Raw genomic sequence first — 19,743 nt, 5'->3', positions numbered from 1 at the left:
CAGAGGTTTCTTTGGTGGCAGTGAATAACCATCATTGTTATGATCAATGCAACATAACAAATGAGGCCGTCTGTGTAAGAATGCACAGAGGGCACATCAATGCAAATATTATTCCCTAAAAAAGGAGGAATCAATAACAAACGCAGAGGAGTCAAGGGTACCGTTGTTTGAGTTGCTCACAAAATATTCCTGCATCACCAAAAATGATACAGAACGCCCGTGCTGAAGCCTCCAATTCTCAGCATTAAGCCATATATCAAGCATGCGCAAGTGCACACCTGCTGCCGCGTGGGGTGAGTGAAGACGCACACGAGCACATACAGATGGTGGCAATTTGTTTTGCAGTGTTTGATCAGCGACGTTGTGCTTTTGAAATTAAAAGACAACATTGTTTCAACAGGACCTCATTTATGTGTCAGTCGGGAGGGGGGGCAGGGAGGAAAAACAGGCTCAGCCAGGACATTTATACACAATTCAGCAACAGTTTCTCACATATTTTCATCTGCATCCAAAACTCTTCATTTGAAAACTAAAAAATGTGTCTCAACATATCACCATAAATTAAATGTCAACCAAGAGACACATATTTTCCCCTGCAAAGGCCGCTGGCCCCCGAACGCTGACATGGAATGAATAATATGCAGCAAATAAGAAGGAGAGCACACGCCAAAGCTGGTTGGGCGCGCACATCGATACAAATTAGTTTGATGTAATCGTCTTAAGCCGTTTAATTATTTTATGCTACATCAGCACATACTACAACCGACGTTGCTCACGAGCATGAAATTAGCATCCAAATATTTACTGTACCTCGTAAATGGAGGAGATAGGAGCTTACAGAGCCTGAATGAGATACAGTGGAGGAGGTGTTTGTGTGTGTAGGGTGTATGTGCGTGCACGCCTGCCTGCCTGCCTGCATGTATGTGTGTCTTTTTGGCCTGTATGTGGACTTGAGCCAGATATTTTTCTCTACATTGGTTTCAAGAGCTCTTACAGTGGAATTAAAAAAGAACCAATCGCGCTTCATTGATTGGCCGGAAGGTTCGTGTCCGCCGTGATAACCTTTTCAAAGCCGAGGACAGATCAAAGAACCTTGAAAACATGTATCGAAAGAGGCCTAACCTTTGCAGAACAGTGCTCGTGATGGTGCAGCCCTTAGCCTCTAAACGGTGCACAGGCTCTTGTATAAACCAGATCGTCCCTGCCCTCATAGTGGCAGAGCTGCACTCCAGGACATTAATGTGCCCAAAATATGCACACCTGTGACCACATGGCAATTAGTGGGAACAGGGGCTGAACGTTGCACTAATTAGGCTGCTTTTCAACTTAATTTAATTAGTGAGAATTATACAGAAATTCAAGCTATTGCTTAAATATTGTGATCATGTAATTGGACAAACACGGGTCTTAAAAAAGAAACACTAATCCGGGTAAAGCGTGAAGATATCGTGACTTGTGAAAATCACCACGGCTTTATTGACTTAATGGAGCCACCTACCCAAGTGTTGTCATGGTGACAATGGTGTACCAAAACGCAGCGGGGATACTGGTGAACTTGCTGCCTGCGGAGCCTTTTTCCGCATAATACATGACCGTTGCGAAGATAATGATGGCCATGGTGAGAGAAAAGAGGAGGAAGCCCAGTTCGGAAGCGCAGCTCTTCAAGGTGTAGCCCAGGATGCGCAGCCCCGCCGAGTGTCGGGAGAACTTGAAAATCCGAAAGACCCGGAAGACTCTGAGCGTGACAAAAGCGCCGCTCACCTGGTCGTTGTCGGTCATGACCAGGCCGATGTAGTAAGGCATGATGGCGACCACGTCGATGACGCTCATCACACTTTTCATGAACTTGTATCTGCTGGGAGCTGCGATCAAGCGGAGGAGATATTCGATGGTGAATATCATGACGCACGCCGTGTCCAAGCAAAAGAAAGCCAGCGCGTATCGGACCCCGCAGGAAATCTCCTTTGACCTGTTGGGCAAAGTCCCGCACGGAACCGTCTCCACCACGTTGGCCATCACTGATATGGCAATGAAGAAACCTGTCACGTAGTAGAAGACCAGAGCTAAGGTACTGGTGTGAGGGTTTTCAAAGGCCCGCCACAGGTACTGCCGGTACGTCAGATTCACCGGCGTGACGTCATTGTTCATGTCCATCTCCTCGTCATCTTGCAGCCTCTCTGCATTCTCGCGCCTCCGATCCTTGTACTCCTCGTAGCAGCAGTCCCCAATGATCTCGGGAATTATACCGAAGAAGGCGAGCTCCTCGTCGTACGCTGATATGCACTCTTGCCGTGGGTAGTGTAGTTTCCCCGTGCGGTAAAAATTCAGAACGTGTCTAAAGATGTCAGGGTCACGGTCGAAAAAGTACTCATTCGTCTCCTCGTGGAAGAAGAAGTCCCTCTCTGTGCTCCCCAGCAAAGTGTCCGGGTACCTCTCCAAAGTGGTTCGCCACGTCTGGAACCTGGTCCCGCTCACGTTGAGGATGATGAGCCCCTCCTGGTCTTTATTCTTCTGCTGGGGAGGGATGGGCATCGGGGTGCTCGCCACGGGCATCCATCCGATGGCTGCCGCCCGGGCGAATGGGAGCCATGCCGCTACACCTGCTGCCATGCTGACCTGTAGTGCTTAATACAACCCTGCTGCAGTTATCACAGTGCTATGGCTCAGAGACGAATTGCATCTGCAGGAAGAACAGCATACAGAGACACTGGTGTTTAGGGCTGTGAAGCACCTCCGGGTGAAGAGAATGTGACAAAAGAAAGAGGATCGCGTTTACTTCTGCTGGCACTGCGCATTGCACTTTCAGAATCACTCAGTGGTTCATTGATGGAAGCTTACTTTGCGGCAGAATCGGAAATTGCGCGTCACGCGTCAACCAGCAGAATAAACTGGTTTCATTTGAAAACCCGGTCAAAAGAAAGCCACCCACCTTAGGCGAGGCTGCTCCTTAAACGGCATCCACGGCGAGTTCACTAAAACACATCATCGGAGGTGAAGACTTGCGGAACCGCCACCCATTTATCTGTCAATGCAGCCAGACGTTGGAGGGAAACCGGAGGAAAAACGTCGCATCAACAAGTTAAACAATCCAGGCTGCAGCTTCTCGGCAGAGTGGTCGAACGCCAGAGCGCGATCTCCTCTTTCTGCTCGTCGCTCGGCGTTTTTTCCCCCTCCCGTTGCAGCTACTCCTCAATAAACTCCAGTTCGTTTCGTCGACTGCAAGACCACCCTCCCCCTCCTCACCACTGAGCCCCGACTGTGGGGAGAGGAGAGAAATTCATATGCAGAGAGAGGAGTGGTCCTCACTGCACCCAGAAATTCCTCTGCTGCCTCGCTAAGAGGGCAATAATCGATGCGTAATGGTGATCAAAGTGGGCAGAAGCTCCCAATCCCCAACTTAACGCATTTATTAGTTCCTCCTCCTGCGCCATCGCCATTCCCCGTAGATTCACTCACTCCACGTGTTATAAACGGTATATTCGAACGGGCATCACAAATTATCTTAACTGTTTAATCGAATGTGAGCTTTATCGACACATTTCTCGCTGTCTCTCCATGCCGCTCCATATGGATCCATCAGGGTTTAACAATATTCGTCTCAGCGTCGCTGTTCTGTGACAGTTTGGAACTATTTTATGTATTCTAGCGCGGTGCCTCGATCCTTGGCTAGTGTTGACTTTGCGCTTACAGACTTTTTTTTTCAACATAAATAAATTCTGCAGCCTGCTCTCGATTTCAGCCCTGCAACAAATCGTGATCAATAATTTTCCACGGTCCTGTAATGCTTTCCAGCGCGGTTACAACGCGTAAAAGGTCAACGTCGTTGGGCTACATCGTCGTACTGACATTTTCAAAATAAGCATAATCAATGAAATGGAGTCGCGGATTGGAGATGCCCGTGGACCGTGTTTGGAGTCAGATTATCCGGATTTTGAAAGCGCGTTGTTGGGGGGGGGGGGGGGGGGTGTTCAGCACCCTGGACAGCCGCGGAGCGACGCTTTTCGACTGGCTTTAGGAGACCAGCTCACCGGCTCCAGCCCAGCACACCCGGCTTCAAAGTCATGGACACAGCTTCTAGAAACTAGACGGTCTCTCTCTGACCATTAACTCGGGCTCACAGCTTAAAGAGCCGCGAATTTCCTCTTTTTGCGCAGCTGTTGCTTCTATTTAAAGCTCCGCACTGTAATTTGCAACAAGTGAGGAGAACGTGTCCTGTGTAGCCGTGCACAGTGACGGCTTACGAGGCTGTAGTGTCAGCACCCCCCGTTATTGTTGTTGCTGCTGTTGTGTTCCTCGGATCTTCGGTGGGACATCTGCAACACGTTCAGCTCCCGCTGTCCTCTGGGAACTGGTGAGGTTTTGTAGGACGAACGCACAGGACTGTCAGAAATCCCATTAGTGTGTGCTGAGCATGTCAGGGCGCACTCGCTTTCCGGTGTGAGCAGTCGGACCAGGGGCTGTTATAATCATCAGGGCATTTAAATATTCCAGCAGTTGCCAAATGGCACCAAACACACGCGTCCCGACTGGGCGCACGTCACGTGTGCTGCAGCACAAATAGCCACTGTTTTAGCTCCATTTCAGATTCGCACATCATTCACTTCAGCTGTGACCTTTTTGGTCTCCGGCCAAAAGAAATTGCTGAATTTAGGATATTTTACATCACGTGTGTTCAACAAAACACAATGTGTGTGTGTGTGTGTGTGTGTGTGTGTGTGTGTGTGTGCGTGCGTGCGTGTGTGCGTGCGTGCGTGAGAGAGCTTGCCTCTGGCACCGAATTTCTGAATTTCACTGACAGATTTTATCTAGTGAAATCCATGCGTGCACATTGCAGGTCACATGACCACTCCAGAATAAATAAGATGTAGTTTGCTGTGATCCCGAGACTTCTACATCTTCACAGAAATATCCACAAAAGCTAAATCTTTATGAAAGTGAGTTTTGCTGCATAAACTTCAGCCTAGATTAAGGTTTAGAAGGTTCTGTGGGTGCTACAAAGGATGGGAAAGATGGAAAAAGGAAAAGCTATGCAAAACATAGGGGCTCCAGGTGGAATTCCTTGCATGGGGTCTCAAAGAAGTCCCACTTACAGTTGGAACTCTTGGAATATAAAGATGTTTCCGGGCAGAACTCTCGGCAAGAGTTCTGAATAAAAAGCTGGTAAGAACTCCTAGGGTGTTTTTTCCAGTTAAATCTTTAAAAGTGATCCATCTGTGAGCTTAAGAACATATGGATGAAGGACGATTTCCATTTGGTGCGTTAATAGAAAAGCATTGAAATTGCCTTCTATAGAAACCTTCACACGTGGAGTTGGATCTTATTTATAGGAACTAACCAATTTGAGAGCTTTTTCTGATGTAAGGCTGCTTTCTTTATTATTGCCAAGCATCCCACATCATTTACGTATCCCAGGTATGATGGACGCACCAACTCCCGAGATGTTTCAAGGTCATTTCAGACGATTGATGTTGACACGCAGCTCTGCCGGCCAATTAAGCGCAATGTTTGTGTGTTTGAGGATTTACACTTTGGAACAAGCAATTAGCGCTCGTTCATAACCGGGTCGTTAGTGACGTGCTGGCGTGACGATCGCTCTCCTCCTCCATCCAGCCAGACGGTGCCTTCTTTCTGAACTTGTACCGCCAAAGTGACCCCGAAGGCTTTTCGGATTTGGTTGCGTAACAGGATAGATTTTGTAAACAGGTCCTTAAGTGTGTAAGTCGGTAAACCGAAAACAAACACGTACGTGCTGGCAGCCCTTTGGACAGACGCTCGCACACACAAGCAGCCTTCTTTACATTCGATTTGTCCAGTTCAGTACATTAGCGCAGCTCGTGCGCAGGCCTGCCTTCTGTATTCTATATTTAGACAGGCCAGTGCAGTGATTGAGATGATTAAACAGATGAGTTCCCTTCACTGGAGATGTTCCAGAGCTCAGTGAAGAAGACGCAGAAGGGCCAGATGCCATTCAATTCAGGTGATCTATAGAGGAGCTGCACATTTCCATCGGAAAATAATCTCACCCAGATGTTCAAACAAGCCAAAAATGTGAACAGAAAGGGCAATCAACAGTGCAAATATTTGCTCCGGCGCCAGCCATGCATTTAAAGACGGTCTTGCATGTCCAGCGATCTGCACGGGACTGGCATTAGGAAACAATTTAACCTCATCATAAACCCCAGCTTTACGGAGTTTCCAAGGAGACGCAAAGATCACGAAGAGTGATAAAAACCTCATGAATTAGCAGATGATGGGATGAGCAGTAAAAATCTCAGAAAAGGGAGAAAAAGGTTAGAGAGAGGGCACGCGCCACTGTAGTCGGTTTCAGGGCTCGAAACGCGGTGGCGTGTTTTATGGCACGCCGCTAATGAAGTCATGAATCGTCCCCGTGACCTCTGGGCACAATGACATGCTGATATCCTCAGGTGAACGGCAGCACAGCCCATCTCTGGCCACACCACCTCCCTCTGCTGCCTCTGCTTTTCCTCTGCTCTAATGAGTTATTGACCCCCTGCGGACGTGTAAAATAGAGAAAGGTCTCCTTGTTTCTTCATTGCGTACAGCAGCTGGTGCGTATGTGTCCATTTGTGTGCATATATAAGCAGTCATGTGTGAACCTGTGTGTGTGTGTGTGTGTGTGTGTGTAGGGGGAGAGAGGCTTCTGCTTAAGGACTGTATCACTGGTTTTATCCCTGCAAGGGCTGCTGGAATAATTTGTAACTGAACAACTGCTGGCTGTCAGAACGCTACCAATAAGCCATATGGATATGTGTGGCTCACAGCACTCAGGATGCTCTGTTTTTTTATCGTTTAAGCCAAATTATGTGTCGCTGCTTCGCTGTTTCTCCGCCACCGCCACAAACAACCTAATATGTTAAAGCCTACACTAGCACCATGGGAAACTGGCAAAGAGAAACCCACCAAATAGCTGCGTCTCATTACAATATTCTCGCAGTTTTACATGATATATTCAGGAATGCGAAACAATGAGATGGGGTGGGGGGGGTGTTCCACCCACTAGCACACTTTTAATTGTTTTTCACCTAGCTCCTTCTCACTGTGTCCATAGGGAAAGCAATTCTTGTCATCTGGTGAAGAGGTGTAGAAGGGATTAGAAGTGGAAGGGAGGTGTCTGTCACTGTGAGTACTTGTGCCTATAGCAAACACACACACACACACACACACACACACACTGCAGCAGTGTCTCGGGCTTTGAGAATTCCTCGAGCACCGTATATCAGTGCACGATCAGCCTCCAGTCCCTTAAGCACCACAGCACACATACGCATTCGCAGGAAAGTGTACGGAGCGACTGTGAGACCAAACGGAGCCGCATTCCCTCCACCTCGACGCCTCCTCTCAACCTTCTGCTATTTCTTTCGGCCTAACACAGATGTGCGTCACTTACGTGGCGCGTAATTAAAAAGCTCAGACAGCACGCCGCCCAACTGACGCGCTGGCACTGCAACGGTGTCTTTTTTTTTTCCCCTCCCAAGGACGTCGCATTGTTTCCTCGGCTCATCTGTTGAGCACAAACCCCCGTCGAGGGGTGCTGAGCCCACGCTGACGTCGAAACAAAAGACCTTTAGCAGGTTGAGCAAGTGTTAGAACCTTTACGCTCCAAAGGAAGGAAGGAAACAAGGAAGCTAGTTAGCTAGAAATCTAACTAGGCAGGCAGGCTGACTGTGACTTTGTCCCTGACGTTAGGACGTTGGGATAAGCTGTAATTCCGAGATCACGCTGTCATTAAACCGCCTGAGTCCGGGGGTCAGGAGGGACTCAGACGCCGCAGCGGGCCTGTTTGTTTGGGCGGCGAGCGTGTCGGCTCATCCTGACGTCACTCGTCAGGACTCGGCGTTGGCCGGTCTGACCGGTGACATTTGCCTTCGCGCCATGTGGCCCCTGTACTTTGAGGCCAGATGGCAGATGATGCAGCCGACACACAAACAATTATGCAAGCAATGCCCGTGTTTGCGCACACACTCACACACACATGCACGCATGGCTGGAGTCACAGTCACAACTTTGCTCAGCAGCGGGGCACAGCAACAGATCGATCTATCACCCAAAATAATTCATAAAGTCCCGATAGCTCGCCAGAAAGTAAACTGGGGGAAAATTGGACGTGTTATGATTGGAGCCGGGTAGATCGATGATTTCTTCTCTTTGTGAGGCTCAGCATGTTTGTTCAGGGTGAAATATAATCACAAAGGCGCCCGCACAGGTTTCCCACCTTCCCCTCATCCGGGCTGTGAAATTCCTTTTGGTCTCATCCCTGTTTTTTTAATTGCTGGTGTCCGTCTCTTGCTGCTCGCCGTGCGGCAAACGTCAGCTCTTTGTTTATTCGGCCAAAACAACCGATTTGTCAGTGACAAATATCGCGCGATGCCATCGAGAGGCCCATGGAAACCAAACACTTTGCGAGGCATATATAAGCGTGCCCTATTAACCCTACTAGGAGGAGGAAATTCAATTTACTTCCTTTGTAAGACGTATCAATCATAAACACGGCGGCTCAGAGGAAGAGTAAATGAAGGCAGGTCTCCTCCAAATATGTCAGTGAACCATAATATGAATCAACACTTTAAAGCTTCATTGCTTTTGTGAAATAATCTCTGCACAAGAACAAAGTGATTACAGACCACAGATCATGGAGTCACATATGTGCAGAGGCGATGAGAGGAGGCACTCGGTGATCAATCCGGGAGGAAGTCTGCTCCTGGGGGAGCCGCTCGACTAGCATATTGCATTATTTCTGCATTCGCTTTCTTCTGCGTTTGTTGCGCGGAATATAAATGAACAATTATATTTTCTCCTGGGAATTGAGCCCAATAAATCCTAAATTTGTCCAAATGAATGCACATAGCATCACATAAATAGCACGCAGGGCCGCCTCCACCAGCGAGAGCGGAGACATATTTGACATTTGGGGAGAATTCTGCTTGTGGAGGGAATCCGATGTAAAGGTTGATACCTGCCTTAATCTTCTCATCAAACTTCCCCGTGTATTCCCAAATGTCAGTCAGTCCACATCTGACTTTGAGCTTTTGGGTTTTGGTGGGGGATGGGTTTGGGTTTTTTGGGGGGAGAATGACACCAACGGCTATGGGCAGATTAATAGTCAGGGAAAATACCCAGCATGCTTTGCTCTGACTGTGAAAGCCAAGGCTCGCAAGACAGTTTCTGCATGTCATCAATTCTATTGAAATTCCATTTAGCCCGCAATTGTTTTACCCTTTAGGAAGAAAAAAAAAATCTTTACGTGGAACAGCTAATGATGTATTTCAGTCTTGGAGTAGAGCGGCGCAGCGACCGAGCGGGTGAGCTGCAACGAATAACGAGATAACCTGCCTATTAAAGATAAGGGGAAGGTGTTGAGGTCCTCAGCACCAGCGCTGCACCTATTGGATGGTGGCTCAATTTAAGAGTGGGTGGACCATCCTTGGAGAGTTTTGTAATTAATCAAAGCCCCCCAAACTCAACAATTTTCAGATTCAATTTTATCTGCTTGTCTCCTTCGTGCAAAGCCCTTCATGTGATGTGAGCCCATATCTTAATTACTCTCAGATCTCTGATACCCCCGCGCGCACACACTTACGCACGCACTTCTGGCATCTCTTGAAGAGACAGAAAATCATTTTACAGCCGAGCAGATAAGTCCCCGCGCTCCTTTTAACAGCCCCCCCAGCCAGAGCACATCTGACAGTGTTGTAATGACAGACAGGCTGCAAAGGGCCCGGTTCCGATAATTCTTCAGCCACATACTAGTAATGAGCCCCCCGCACCCTTGATGGATTTCAAATTGAGCCTCTGCAAAAATATTATGATTCCAAAGCAGACGTGCTTCGTTAATGCGTTATTAATGGCTGCTGCAACTGCTCTGATGCTGTAAAGGTTTTTCAAGTTGAGTGAAGGATCATTATGGAAGTTGTGTTGGGGCGGTGATATTTGCATTTCTGAGTATTGACTGCAGACGCGTCCTACTTTATTACTGACCCTCACCAGCGCCGCTGAGCACCAACCACGCCAACGTCTTCTACTCGATGAGTCTTTAACGGTGTTTAGTTGCCAGCACCAAAACAGCCGAGTCACTCTCCCCAGTCTCCAGCGTCCGTCACCTCGGGCGTTTCAAATGTTTCCTCCACCTCTTTCCTTTCGTCGTGGTGCCGCGGAGCACTCGGCTCCTTTCAGGATGATCTGAGGGAAGCTGTTAAACCATGATGGGGGAAAGTTTTGATATGTGCTTCACGGGTAATTAAAAATCTGCGCGCCCGCGGGAGCCACTCCTGCGGCTGCAGACGTGTTTGCTGGAGTGTGCTTCAAGTCACCTCGATGGAAATAAAATCGGACGGGCTGGATTATTGAAATCCCACAAAACCCACTGTCATAATTGGACTGTGGCTCACAGTACACACGCTGAAGTGCCTCCAGCAGCTTGTCAGATATTATGACGGCAAGTAGGACACACAAGTATTAGCGTGGCACAATACAGCCTGTTTTTTTTATGCTAAAATAATAAGAAATCCCCCGTTCTATAAATAACCTTGCAACATTAACATGCAGAGTTTGATATGGTGCACCGGGGGTGTCTGCGTCTCCAAAGGGGGGAGGGGGGGGGGGGGGATAGAGGCCAGAGGGTGATGTCGGAGCTTTTGAGTGTCGCTCAGGGGCTACACTGAAAACACAACCATGTTGTTAAATTAAACAACAGACTGAAAGAAACACGGGGGAAGTGACCCAAACTGAACCACTGGCATTAAACACATTTTGATGCTCTGCCTAAGCAGACCGCACTGCATTAAAAAAAAAAAAGTTTTATTAAAATGAAATATTGTCATAATGGCCGCGCTGAGTTATTATTGCATAAAGCAGCGCAAATATCCTCCCGCAGCGATTAGACTTTTCCCACTGGCTGATGAATCAGCACGCAGTTGTCTAATCACCTCCTTTCACCCTTTCAGGGTTTTTTTTTCTTACCGGCTAATCATGCCCATTTAAACGACTCACATGTGTAATTATGGCTGTCAAGCAGGCCCGGGCCTAACAGGTCAGCTGGCTTAGCGGGCCAAGCCCATTACAGGGATGTTAAGTTATGATCACAGCTGTAAGCAGCTGTGGTAATGCAACCCTGGGGAACAGACGTCGGCCCTTCTCGTTGGGAAAATAAAGTGTTTGTTTAGCATAGAGAGGGATGTGTAGCGCTGAGCTTTGATTAGCATAAATGGCAATAAATCACTGGCCTTCATCAGCTTCTGCTGTTTCCTACTCGGACAGTCTCGGCGCACCTCAGCAGAGTTTAATAATGAAAGTAATAATTTTGTGCTTTAGCATATTTTAAAAAAGCCTAAATGAGTTGATGGGATCTAATGAGAACAACCCCCTGCTGCTGATCGAGGAGCGGCGGAAACGGCAGCAAAAATCCCACCAAGACTTGGCGCTCTCTCCTTCCTACTTGGGATGCAAGCGGAGCCGCGACACTCAAAGGATTAGCCGCAGCATTTTCCATGAAGCAAAAGTGTTCTCAGGACACCTTCGAGTCTTTCTCACCTCCACTCTCTGCTTCTTCCCCTCACGTCTCTTTTACTCCATCACCTCAATCCCAGGAGGTGAAAGAAATAAGCCCAGAAGTGTAAAAAAGGAAGGGGGGAAAAAGAGGAAGCCAATGTGAGAACAGGGTGAACGCAGACTTACAAGGTGTTTGGCTGGTGTGTGCATGCGGGTGTGCACTCAAAGCATCGGGGTTGGAGCGCGCAGACATCTGGGAGCGCCGTGGCTCCTGCAGGCTAGAAACCAACGTTAAAAAGAGCAGCTGGATCAAACCAGCGCCACGGATGGTTAACGCCCATCTGATCAGCGCTCCAATTTTTCTGGGAACGGTGGCAGCAAACACCTGAAGATTGTTTGTCTGTTGACTGGAGCCTCACGCCTGCGCACCGTGTGACTGCTGCCGCTGCGCCATATTGGCGCCGCTGTTTTATTATGAGCAAATACATTTTCGCGCCGCGCCGCCGCGGCTCAAAGGAGCGGTGGCGAGGCAGACCCAGGAGGCTATACCTTCTATTTCATCTCCATTTGAAAAACAGTGCAGTGGAAATGACAAATGCGTGAAGCCCGTCGAGGAGCCCTCGGGTCGGCAATGTAAATAACAGAAATTAATCATCATCTCCGAATGGGGAGAAACGCTCCTCACAGTCGCAGCAAAGGTCACAAAATCTGAAGAGCGCCTCCGCATCTTCTAAATAAGAAAGGACAGAGTTCTGACGGGCTGCTAATGTTTGGCTGTGTGGTCTGAGGGCTCTGCGCGCTCGCCGAGGCTTCGTTTTCATGTTTGTGCACAAGCCTGAGCTCCTTCTTTCCTGCATCTCTGAGCCTCCCTTTGAGTTTCTGAGGCATATTTGCTCAGGAGTGCGTCGCTGTGTGCAGCGATCTACATCTACGCATACGCTCAGGCACGGACGCATTGTCTGTCTGAGCGGCGGCGGGTACCTTTCCCTCCCAGGCTGAACCATCTTCTTTTAGTTGACAGCAAATAGTTGAGCCGAACCAATTTAATCTTGTTTTTCAGCCCCGGATGACATACAGGAGAATAAAGCGGTGAAGCATGTCCCAGCTCTCCTGGTGGAGGCAGCCACAATGGGCAGCTGTACACTGAGGAATAGGTAGTAATTGCAATGTGTTGATTTGAACTTTATAGGCATCCGGGGAAGCTATGGTAACACAATGTGGTATTACCACGGGCTGGGCAGAGGCGCACCACAACCCTCCCTGAGCATCTTCCAGGGAAAACTCATTTGCGGCCCAGGAAAATGCTACCTGACAGATCGATTCACTAGTTCCACCTGCAATTAACGATGATTCACTCTCATGGGGAGGAAAAATCCTCTTTGGCACAGGAGAAATGGAGCACGAGCTTTGCTTTCCCACATCTCATAAATGTCACAATTAAAACCGACCACGAGCTGTGTGTACATTACAATGCCTCTCGGGGGACAACTTGACATTTGGACAATCGTGTTGAGTTTCTCATCACGAAAGCGGCTGGATTTTATGTACCCTAAAGAGCTTGTGAGGGCAGAATTATTGGGTTTATTGTGAGGAAAAGGAGCCATCGCCCTAAAAGTGAAGCGCGACACGATGTGGCACATAAATTGATAACAGCAAGAGTCACTGAAACAGGCTTCCTCGATGACGGCGATCTATACATAGAGTCGGTCTCAGCTGAAGTGTTGCTGGTGAAGAGCACACACCAGCTGTCAGTGTGGGGGAAAAAGGAGAAAATAGCTTTCATCAGCGAGGGGAGAGGACAGTGGAGCCACAGCGAGGCAGAAAATGAATCAGCCATACATTCAGGAATGGCTTCACATGCGTAAACTAGAATTTGGCTGCACGAATCCAGGCTGATGCGTAATGTAATCGAGCTGCTCATCCTCCCTGGAGAGTCCACAGACGAACACAGCAAAGCTTCCAACAACAAATCCTTTCAGCTCCCAGAATTCTGCACCGTCCAAAACCAGATTATCGTAGCTTTATACCAAGTAGTCGCTGAAAATTTAAAGGAAAAGCCTCCTGATAGTTTTACATAACGCCGGGGTGGATTTGATGTGAACTGGGTTTGACTGGATCTAGATTTCACTTCTCCGTCTGAACGGCTGAAACCGGGTGGAACGCCGCCGCCCTGTTGCTTGTGTTTTTGTTGATGGATGAAATTATGGGATTTGACTAAGAGGATTAAAATGACAGCAGTTAATGAGACACAGCTGGGACTGGATCACAACAGACAAAATTGTAACCCCCCCCCCCCACACACACACACACACACACACACACACACACACACACAACCTCAACCCCACTGGAGTCACAAATCCATAAATACATAAACAGAAAACACAGGCGCGCAGGGGCGTGCGCAACAAAATGGGCACATATGCTGCCTTTCTTTTTTCCTTCTAACTTACACTTCCAGGCCAAGAGGCAAGCTGCCACTCTGCACCACGGAAAGCTTATTATGGGGTTTAATATCTCTTTCAAATGGACCAGATTAATTTATGTCCTTTCTGTTGGAGTTGAAGTATTTAGCCCTACAGGACACACTGAGTATAATAACGCAACTCTAAGCTCCATCCCCCCCCAACCTGCTTTAAATGGAGTTATGGGAAGGAAGAAAGTCGACAAATATCCCTGTGGTAATGAGGCTTCTGATGTTGTAAATTGAATTCAAGGTTGATCCACAGCATATTATGTTGTGAGTCCATAATTCCGCATCTGTATTGTGCGTGGTCTGTGCGAGGAGCGGCAGGATAAACAGGAAAAGCTGCCATCGCCACCTAGAAACATAAACTACAGCATCTTCCTGTATTAGCATAGAAATTGAGAATGCGATCAGCCCGCAGAGTTAAAGTCAGCCGATCGGATTCCGTATCAGACGATGACTCAGCTGATTCCCTCTTTACGCAAGAATGGGCAGGTTTCAAGCCCGCCCCGCTGTTTAACCCGGCTGCGCTCTCCTCTCCTGCCTTTAATGTGCAGCGCTATGATCTGACTGAGGTAAACAGGTTCCTCTGTGACCGGCTGATGCTTTGTGCCGTGCTCCTCTCCCTGGCTTCCTTCCCTGGCTTCCTTCACCGACAGCCGTTCCCTGAACACCTGAATGTTTCCCCAAAGCAGTCCTGACTGAAATACAATGCTTCTCATAACCTAAATCTTTGATTTCAACTCCAATATCAGAGGTGAATCTCAGCCCCAGTGAATTCTCCTGCATCTCGTGGGTAACAGAATGCGGTTCTTCAGCTGTAAAAACCCTCCAGGTTTTATTTGGTTTGTTTTCTCAGGCTACTAGCTAGCATGCATGCAATTTGTTTAATGCTGGGCTGGATGTGGGTTGAAAGAGCATCGCAACCGCTGAAAGAAATAATGCGCTTGAATGCGTTGGCTGCTTTGTGAAGCCAAAGGGGACCGTGCAGAGCTGATGAATGGGAGAATTCGGTCGGAGCTTTTGGAAGGACAGGGCAGCTTTTTATGTTTTGTGCTTTAGCCGAGTGATAAAATTTATAGGTAAACGTGTATTTTAAATGCCTTCGAAATGACAGATTATAATCACTACCCCCAGACTACAGGGTCATCTAATATCCTCTATGCTAATATCACCGCCTAATTTATCTCTAGTAACGAGCACTGGTCCTGGCAATTTTCACTCATCTCATTTGTCCTCCAATATTTTGCAAATGTCGAACTCGCCGCCTGTCCCCCCTTCATCTTTCGCTCTTGAGTAATGACGGAGCGGTTGTATCTGACAGTGATGCGGGATGTCCGATGTACATAAAATGTAAATGGCAGCCCCGGACATCACACGCTCATGATCGGCCTGCAGCCAACCCCCCCTCGAACACACACACTGATGAAAACACACTTAATTTAATTTGCAAGGAACAAAATGGGCCAACATGACACTAATGTGGCTTGAATTTACATGATAATGCAATATGCATGTTAATAAAGAGCCGTCTTGTGTAAAGATTTTAAATAATGTAAGCAACACTTTATCAATCATGGCCATGAGTGCGTCTTAAAGACAGAGTGGCTGCAATGCACGCGTTTTCTAACAATCCCCATAACCGTGATGCCTCTGTAAGTGCATGCACGCGTATACAGGCGCGTTCATCAGCGCAAGCGTTGGGATCCAAGGGCGCCGTGCCAGTTTTGAACAACCAGAGCGTTGGGTTGCATTTTCCTCCACAGCGGTCAATAAAAAAATGATGTTCCTGGCAATTTCTTGCAGTGTTTTAATTGCCATTTGTTTCGGTCTTTCGGGGGAAAAGGTCACATAACAAACACACTTTTAACAAAATTAGCTGCGGCACACCCAGAGATGCAAAATGCAGGATGCGAAGAGGGCTGGAAGACGTAGAGACGAGATGGCGGCGGCGGCGGCGGCGTGGCGGTGAATTTATGATGTCAAGGTGCGATGCAGGCTGTGAAAGCAAGCAAGATCAGAAGGTATAACCCTGAGCTTTCCCGTGGCCACCCCTGTTTGGGTTCAGGCTGTAAACAGTCAATGTGCTGCAATATTCAGAGACATACCTCCGTTACAAAGCTCAAGGGCCGCAGCATTATTTAACATCGCCCCGCGATGTGATGAAATAGTGAGATGAATTAGTGTTTCTGCGAGTGCACTCTGAATTCTATTATGATAATATGAACAGACAGCCCATCTGCAAGGAGAAGCAAATGGCGTGTTACTGCTCAACTGATTATTTGTGTCCCTTGGAACATAGATTTCACCACCTGTGCTGATATTCTAATGCAACACGATTTTCTCACCCGCGCTGTTGGCATGACGGAGGACGTGCTCTGTTTCCGGAATGGCCACGCTCCCCCTGAAGGTAAGAGGCGGTGCAGGTGGTGCCCAATGACCCACAAGCCTCTAACATCTCTGGGTGGAAAGCTCATCGAGACCAATGGCTTTGGCTCGTGGAAGAAGAGGGAACAAAAAGTTATGTTTCCATTTCAAATCAGAGTTTCAGCCTTTTACTCACAGCATGCTTCAGTGATCTGAAAAATTACAGGATCCCACCTTTTCCAATTTCACCACTGTTGGACCAGACTGTTGCTGGCGTTTGCAACAATTACCCCAAGGGTGCCAGAGTAGCCGGGGTTATAACTCATTGAGCAGCAATAGTTGCAATTCAGCAAAGGCAATTACAACAACTCCTACTGAAATTCCACCAAAGGTGCTATTAGGAAAAAGCGTCGTCTGGGTCAAGCTTTTGCTTTTTAGCCGCCCACTGAAACAAATTCAGCATCATTACACCCGCGCATTTCTTAGGCGTGTTTATGTTTATTCCCCAAGTGCCGCTGACCTGGCCCAGCCTGCTCACCCAAAACACATCAGTCACAGTAACGCACATCTGTCGCATTGCTCGGGCCCACTCCATCACCGCCATGTTGGCCTCTCTCTCCTTGAATGTCCCGCCCTACTCGGAGAGGACAAACAAATCCTCTGATTTCCCTGCAATCTGCAGTCTCCCCTTAGCGTGTTCCGCCGGCCACCCTGCACATCAAGGACAAGCCCTCCACAGGAGGGTTTCCATTAGCGCAGCGTTCTGCTCCTACCAGTGTGATGGGGACAGGGCAGAGCGATGCGCTCCAATTAGAAAAGGAGACACGGGGACTTTGCCCCTGACAAGTTCCTGCTGTTCAAAAAAAATAGTTGTGTGAGCACACCTCTCTCATATTAAAGAAAGACTGCTTCCTGTCATTCCGGCTGCCTGGAGCCGCCGCTGCTTACTCGCCCCGCGGGGCCAAACTGTTTTATATCCCGCCGGCCCTCACGTTCACCTGTTAGCATAAACCGCTGGTCAACATCGGCAGCAGATTGGCTATGTCCGTAGTGTGTCTTGGCGCCCGTACCAGGCTGCGATAGGTTCGGCCAGCCTCATGCTTCACGCATTTGCATGCCGCATGAACACAATCTGGTGCTGCCCGGTGAGAGATCTTTCCATCCATTTGCATTGTTTTTAAGGCTCCCATGTGGAAGGAAACAATTTGTAGCCATAGTCCATCTGATTTGTAATGAGGATTTGTGCCTGTGTGAGGTAAGAGACACAGAGGAGAGCATTGCGGCAACACTCAGGTATGAATTTTTCATCTTTCTTCTGTATAAATAAAACACAACATGGTCCTGATTCAACAACAGGATGGCAAATACCTTTTTTTTCCCCTGTGGTCACGTATGGATGTGTCCATTTTAACGGCGAGGGCTGCATTCACTGCCGATATCAAAACCTATTTAAAATCTAAGCTTCAACAGTGGCCCATAAATCTTAGTGCAACCATCTGCATTATAAAAAGAAGGAAGAAAGTGTATTTGTTTGATTATGCAGTCTATCAACTATGCATGAAGCAATTACATCCAACAGCCTTGAGGCAAGGATGAAAATGGGAAGGATGCATTCTTCCAAGGACTCCCTTCACATGTCCGTTCATTAGAACAATTGGGTGCCCATTTGTTCCTGTAAACATTTGTTTAGTTGTTTATTTGTCTGCACGCTTGAGTAAAGAGCAGCCAGGTTTGTGCCCGTCTCAGCTGAGTCTAAAAGGTTTTCTGGCGGTGCTGAGGAGAGTTGAGGAAACTGGCTGCACGGAAAACAGAAGGTCAAAGGTTAAAACGCAAGGGAAGGGTGGGGGGTGGGGGGTTATTGGCCCGCAGTGACAGAAGAAAACAAATGAGAAATAAAGTCCTGGAACTGTCGAGGCTCAGATTGATTGGACTTTAGACAGAAGAGGGAATATTTAAATTGGGGGAATGATGGGAGGAGGGGGGGTTTGGATGAGAGTAGATGGAGGGAGAGAGGGAGAGAGAGGGGGGGAGAGAGAGAGCAAAAGTCGATATGATGGGGCAAGCGAGAGAAAAAGATTTTTCCCAAGAGTACCAACTTCAAAAGCCTTGGGGGGGGGGGGGTGCCTTCACAGAGAACTCTTAATATAATCCTGAGTTCTGTGTGTGTGTGTGTGTGTGAGAGAGAGAGAGAGAGAGAGAGAGAGAGAGAGAGAGAGAGAGAGAGAGGAGAGAGAGAGAGAGAGAATGAGAGTGAGAAAAGGGGGGATATAAAAAATGAAAGATTGCATCCCCCACCCCCTCCACTCTCCACCCAATCCATTGATCCCCCAGAAAAGAACAGAATCAATAGGTCATCACCCACTTCAGAGTCTAAAAATTCTGGAGCGTTATCATCATGTTGTGAATGAATGTGTGTGTGTGTGTGTGTGTGTGTGTGTGTGGTGTGTGTGTGTGTTGGGGGGCTTGCTGGCTGTGTTTCTGTGTACCTGCATGGTTACAGTTACCTCAAACCCACTTTTGTTGGTTGTTTCTGGTCCGTCTGTCTCCTGTTTTTTCATCTGGTTTCCTTTAATCCCGTTCTCTTCCTCTAATCCACTGTGCTCCCCCTTTTCCTCTCACTCCGTCTATGCCCCCCGTCTCCTGCCTGCTCCACCCCCCTCCACCCCTCTCCACCGGTGATGGCTCGATTGCTGCATTGCGAGGAGGAGCTGCGTCTTTTACGCAGTTCTGATTCATTTGGCAGCTTCTTCATATAAACACGTTGCGGCGGACAGACGCCTGGATGTCTGTCCGGAGGAACAGGGACGTGGAGGACACATCATGACGTGGGTGGGCCCTGCCCTGGCACCGTCAGACGCTTTTGGCCAGATGGTCCAGACTTATCGGCCACTGTTCATCAAACGCACCCGCTCGCCGCGCCTCGCCTCGCCTCGCCATGGCCCCCAGCACCACGTCACAGTGGAACCAGAGAAAATTAGCACCTAATTATAGGCTCATCTCCGTGAAGGATGGTACTGGTGCTGCTGGTGTGTCAGTGTGTGGAGGCTGGGTGGCTGAATCACTGTGGGATCGTGGCCCGCAGAGCAGGCAGAGGACACGCAGAACGCACACAGAGGCCAGGGACACGATTACACGCGCAGAAAAGCAGAAGGCTCAGCCTCCCTTTTCTGGTCGATTTGTGCCTCAGCCGGGTCTCCTCCTCCCTTCCAGTGGATGCCACAACAGAAACCACTTGTGCCCCGTCTCTGATCCAACAGGATTAATTACACACACACCAGAGGACGGTGCCTCTGGATTCAACGCTGCTTCTGCTCCTTTGAGTAAAGGATGATGTTGTTAATCTTTATTGGAAACAATGGCGATCTGGTGCCGGTGTATTTGTTTGGACTGTAGTTTTAAATGAG

At 48.3% G+C, this 19,743-nt stretch overlaps 1 protein-coding gene across 2 annotated transcripts in view; it reads right to left on the bottom strand.

Moving 5' to 3' along the window:
- Nucleotides 1-3,581, bottom strand: part of LOC130536670 (potassium voltage-gated channel subfamily D member 2-like) — a 30,384-nt gene extending 26,803 nt beyond the window's left edge. Inside the window, exons 1-2 of one of the 2 annotated variants that reach the window (XM_057052785.1) lie at nucleotides 2,930-3,581; nucleotides 1,499-2,680 (exon numbers count right to left, since the gene is read on the bottom strand). In XM_057052785.1, the coding sequence (XP_056908765.1) occupies nucleotides 1,499-2,610 (1,112 nt within the window). In that variant the 5' untranslated portion in view covers nucleotides 2,611-2,680; nucleotides 2,930-3,581. The remainder of the gene's footprint in view (nucleotides 1-1,498; nucleotides 2,681-2,929) is intronic. The other variant, XM_057052786.1, reaches the window with a different exon arrangement.
- Between the last annotated feature and the right edge of the window lie 16,162 nt (nucleotides 3,582-19,743).

Source organism: Takifugu flavidus, chromosome 13 (assembly GCF_003711565.1).
Source record: "Takifugu flavidus isolate HTHZ2018 chromosome 13, ASM371156v2, whole genome shotgun sequence".
Classification (NCBI taxonomy): domain Eukaryota; kingdom Metazoa; phylum Chordata; class Actinopteri; order Tetraodontiformes; family Tetraodontidae; genus Takifugu; species Takifugu flavidus.
The sequence above is the reverse complement of the archived record's forward strand: the minus strand, read 5'-3'. Positions and strand labels throughout refer to the sequence as shown.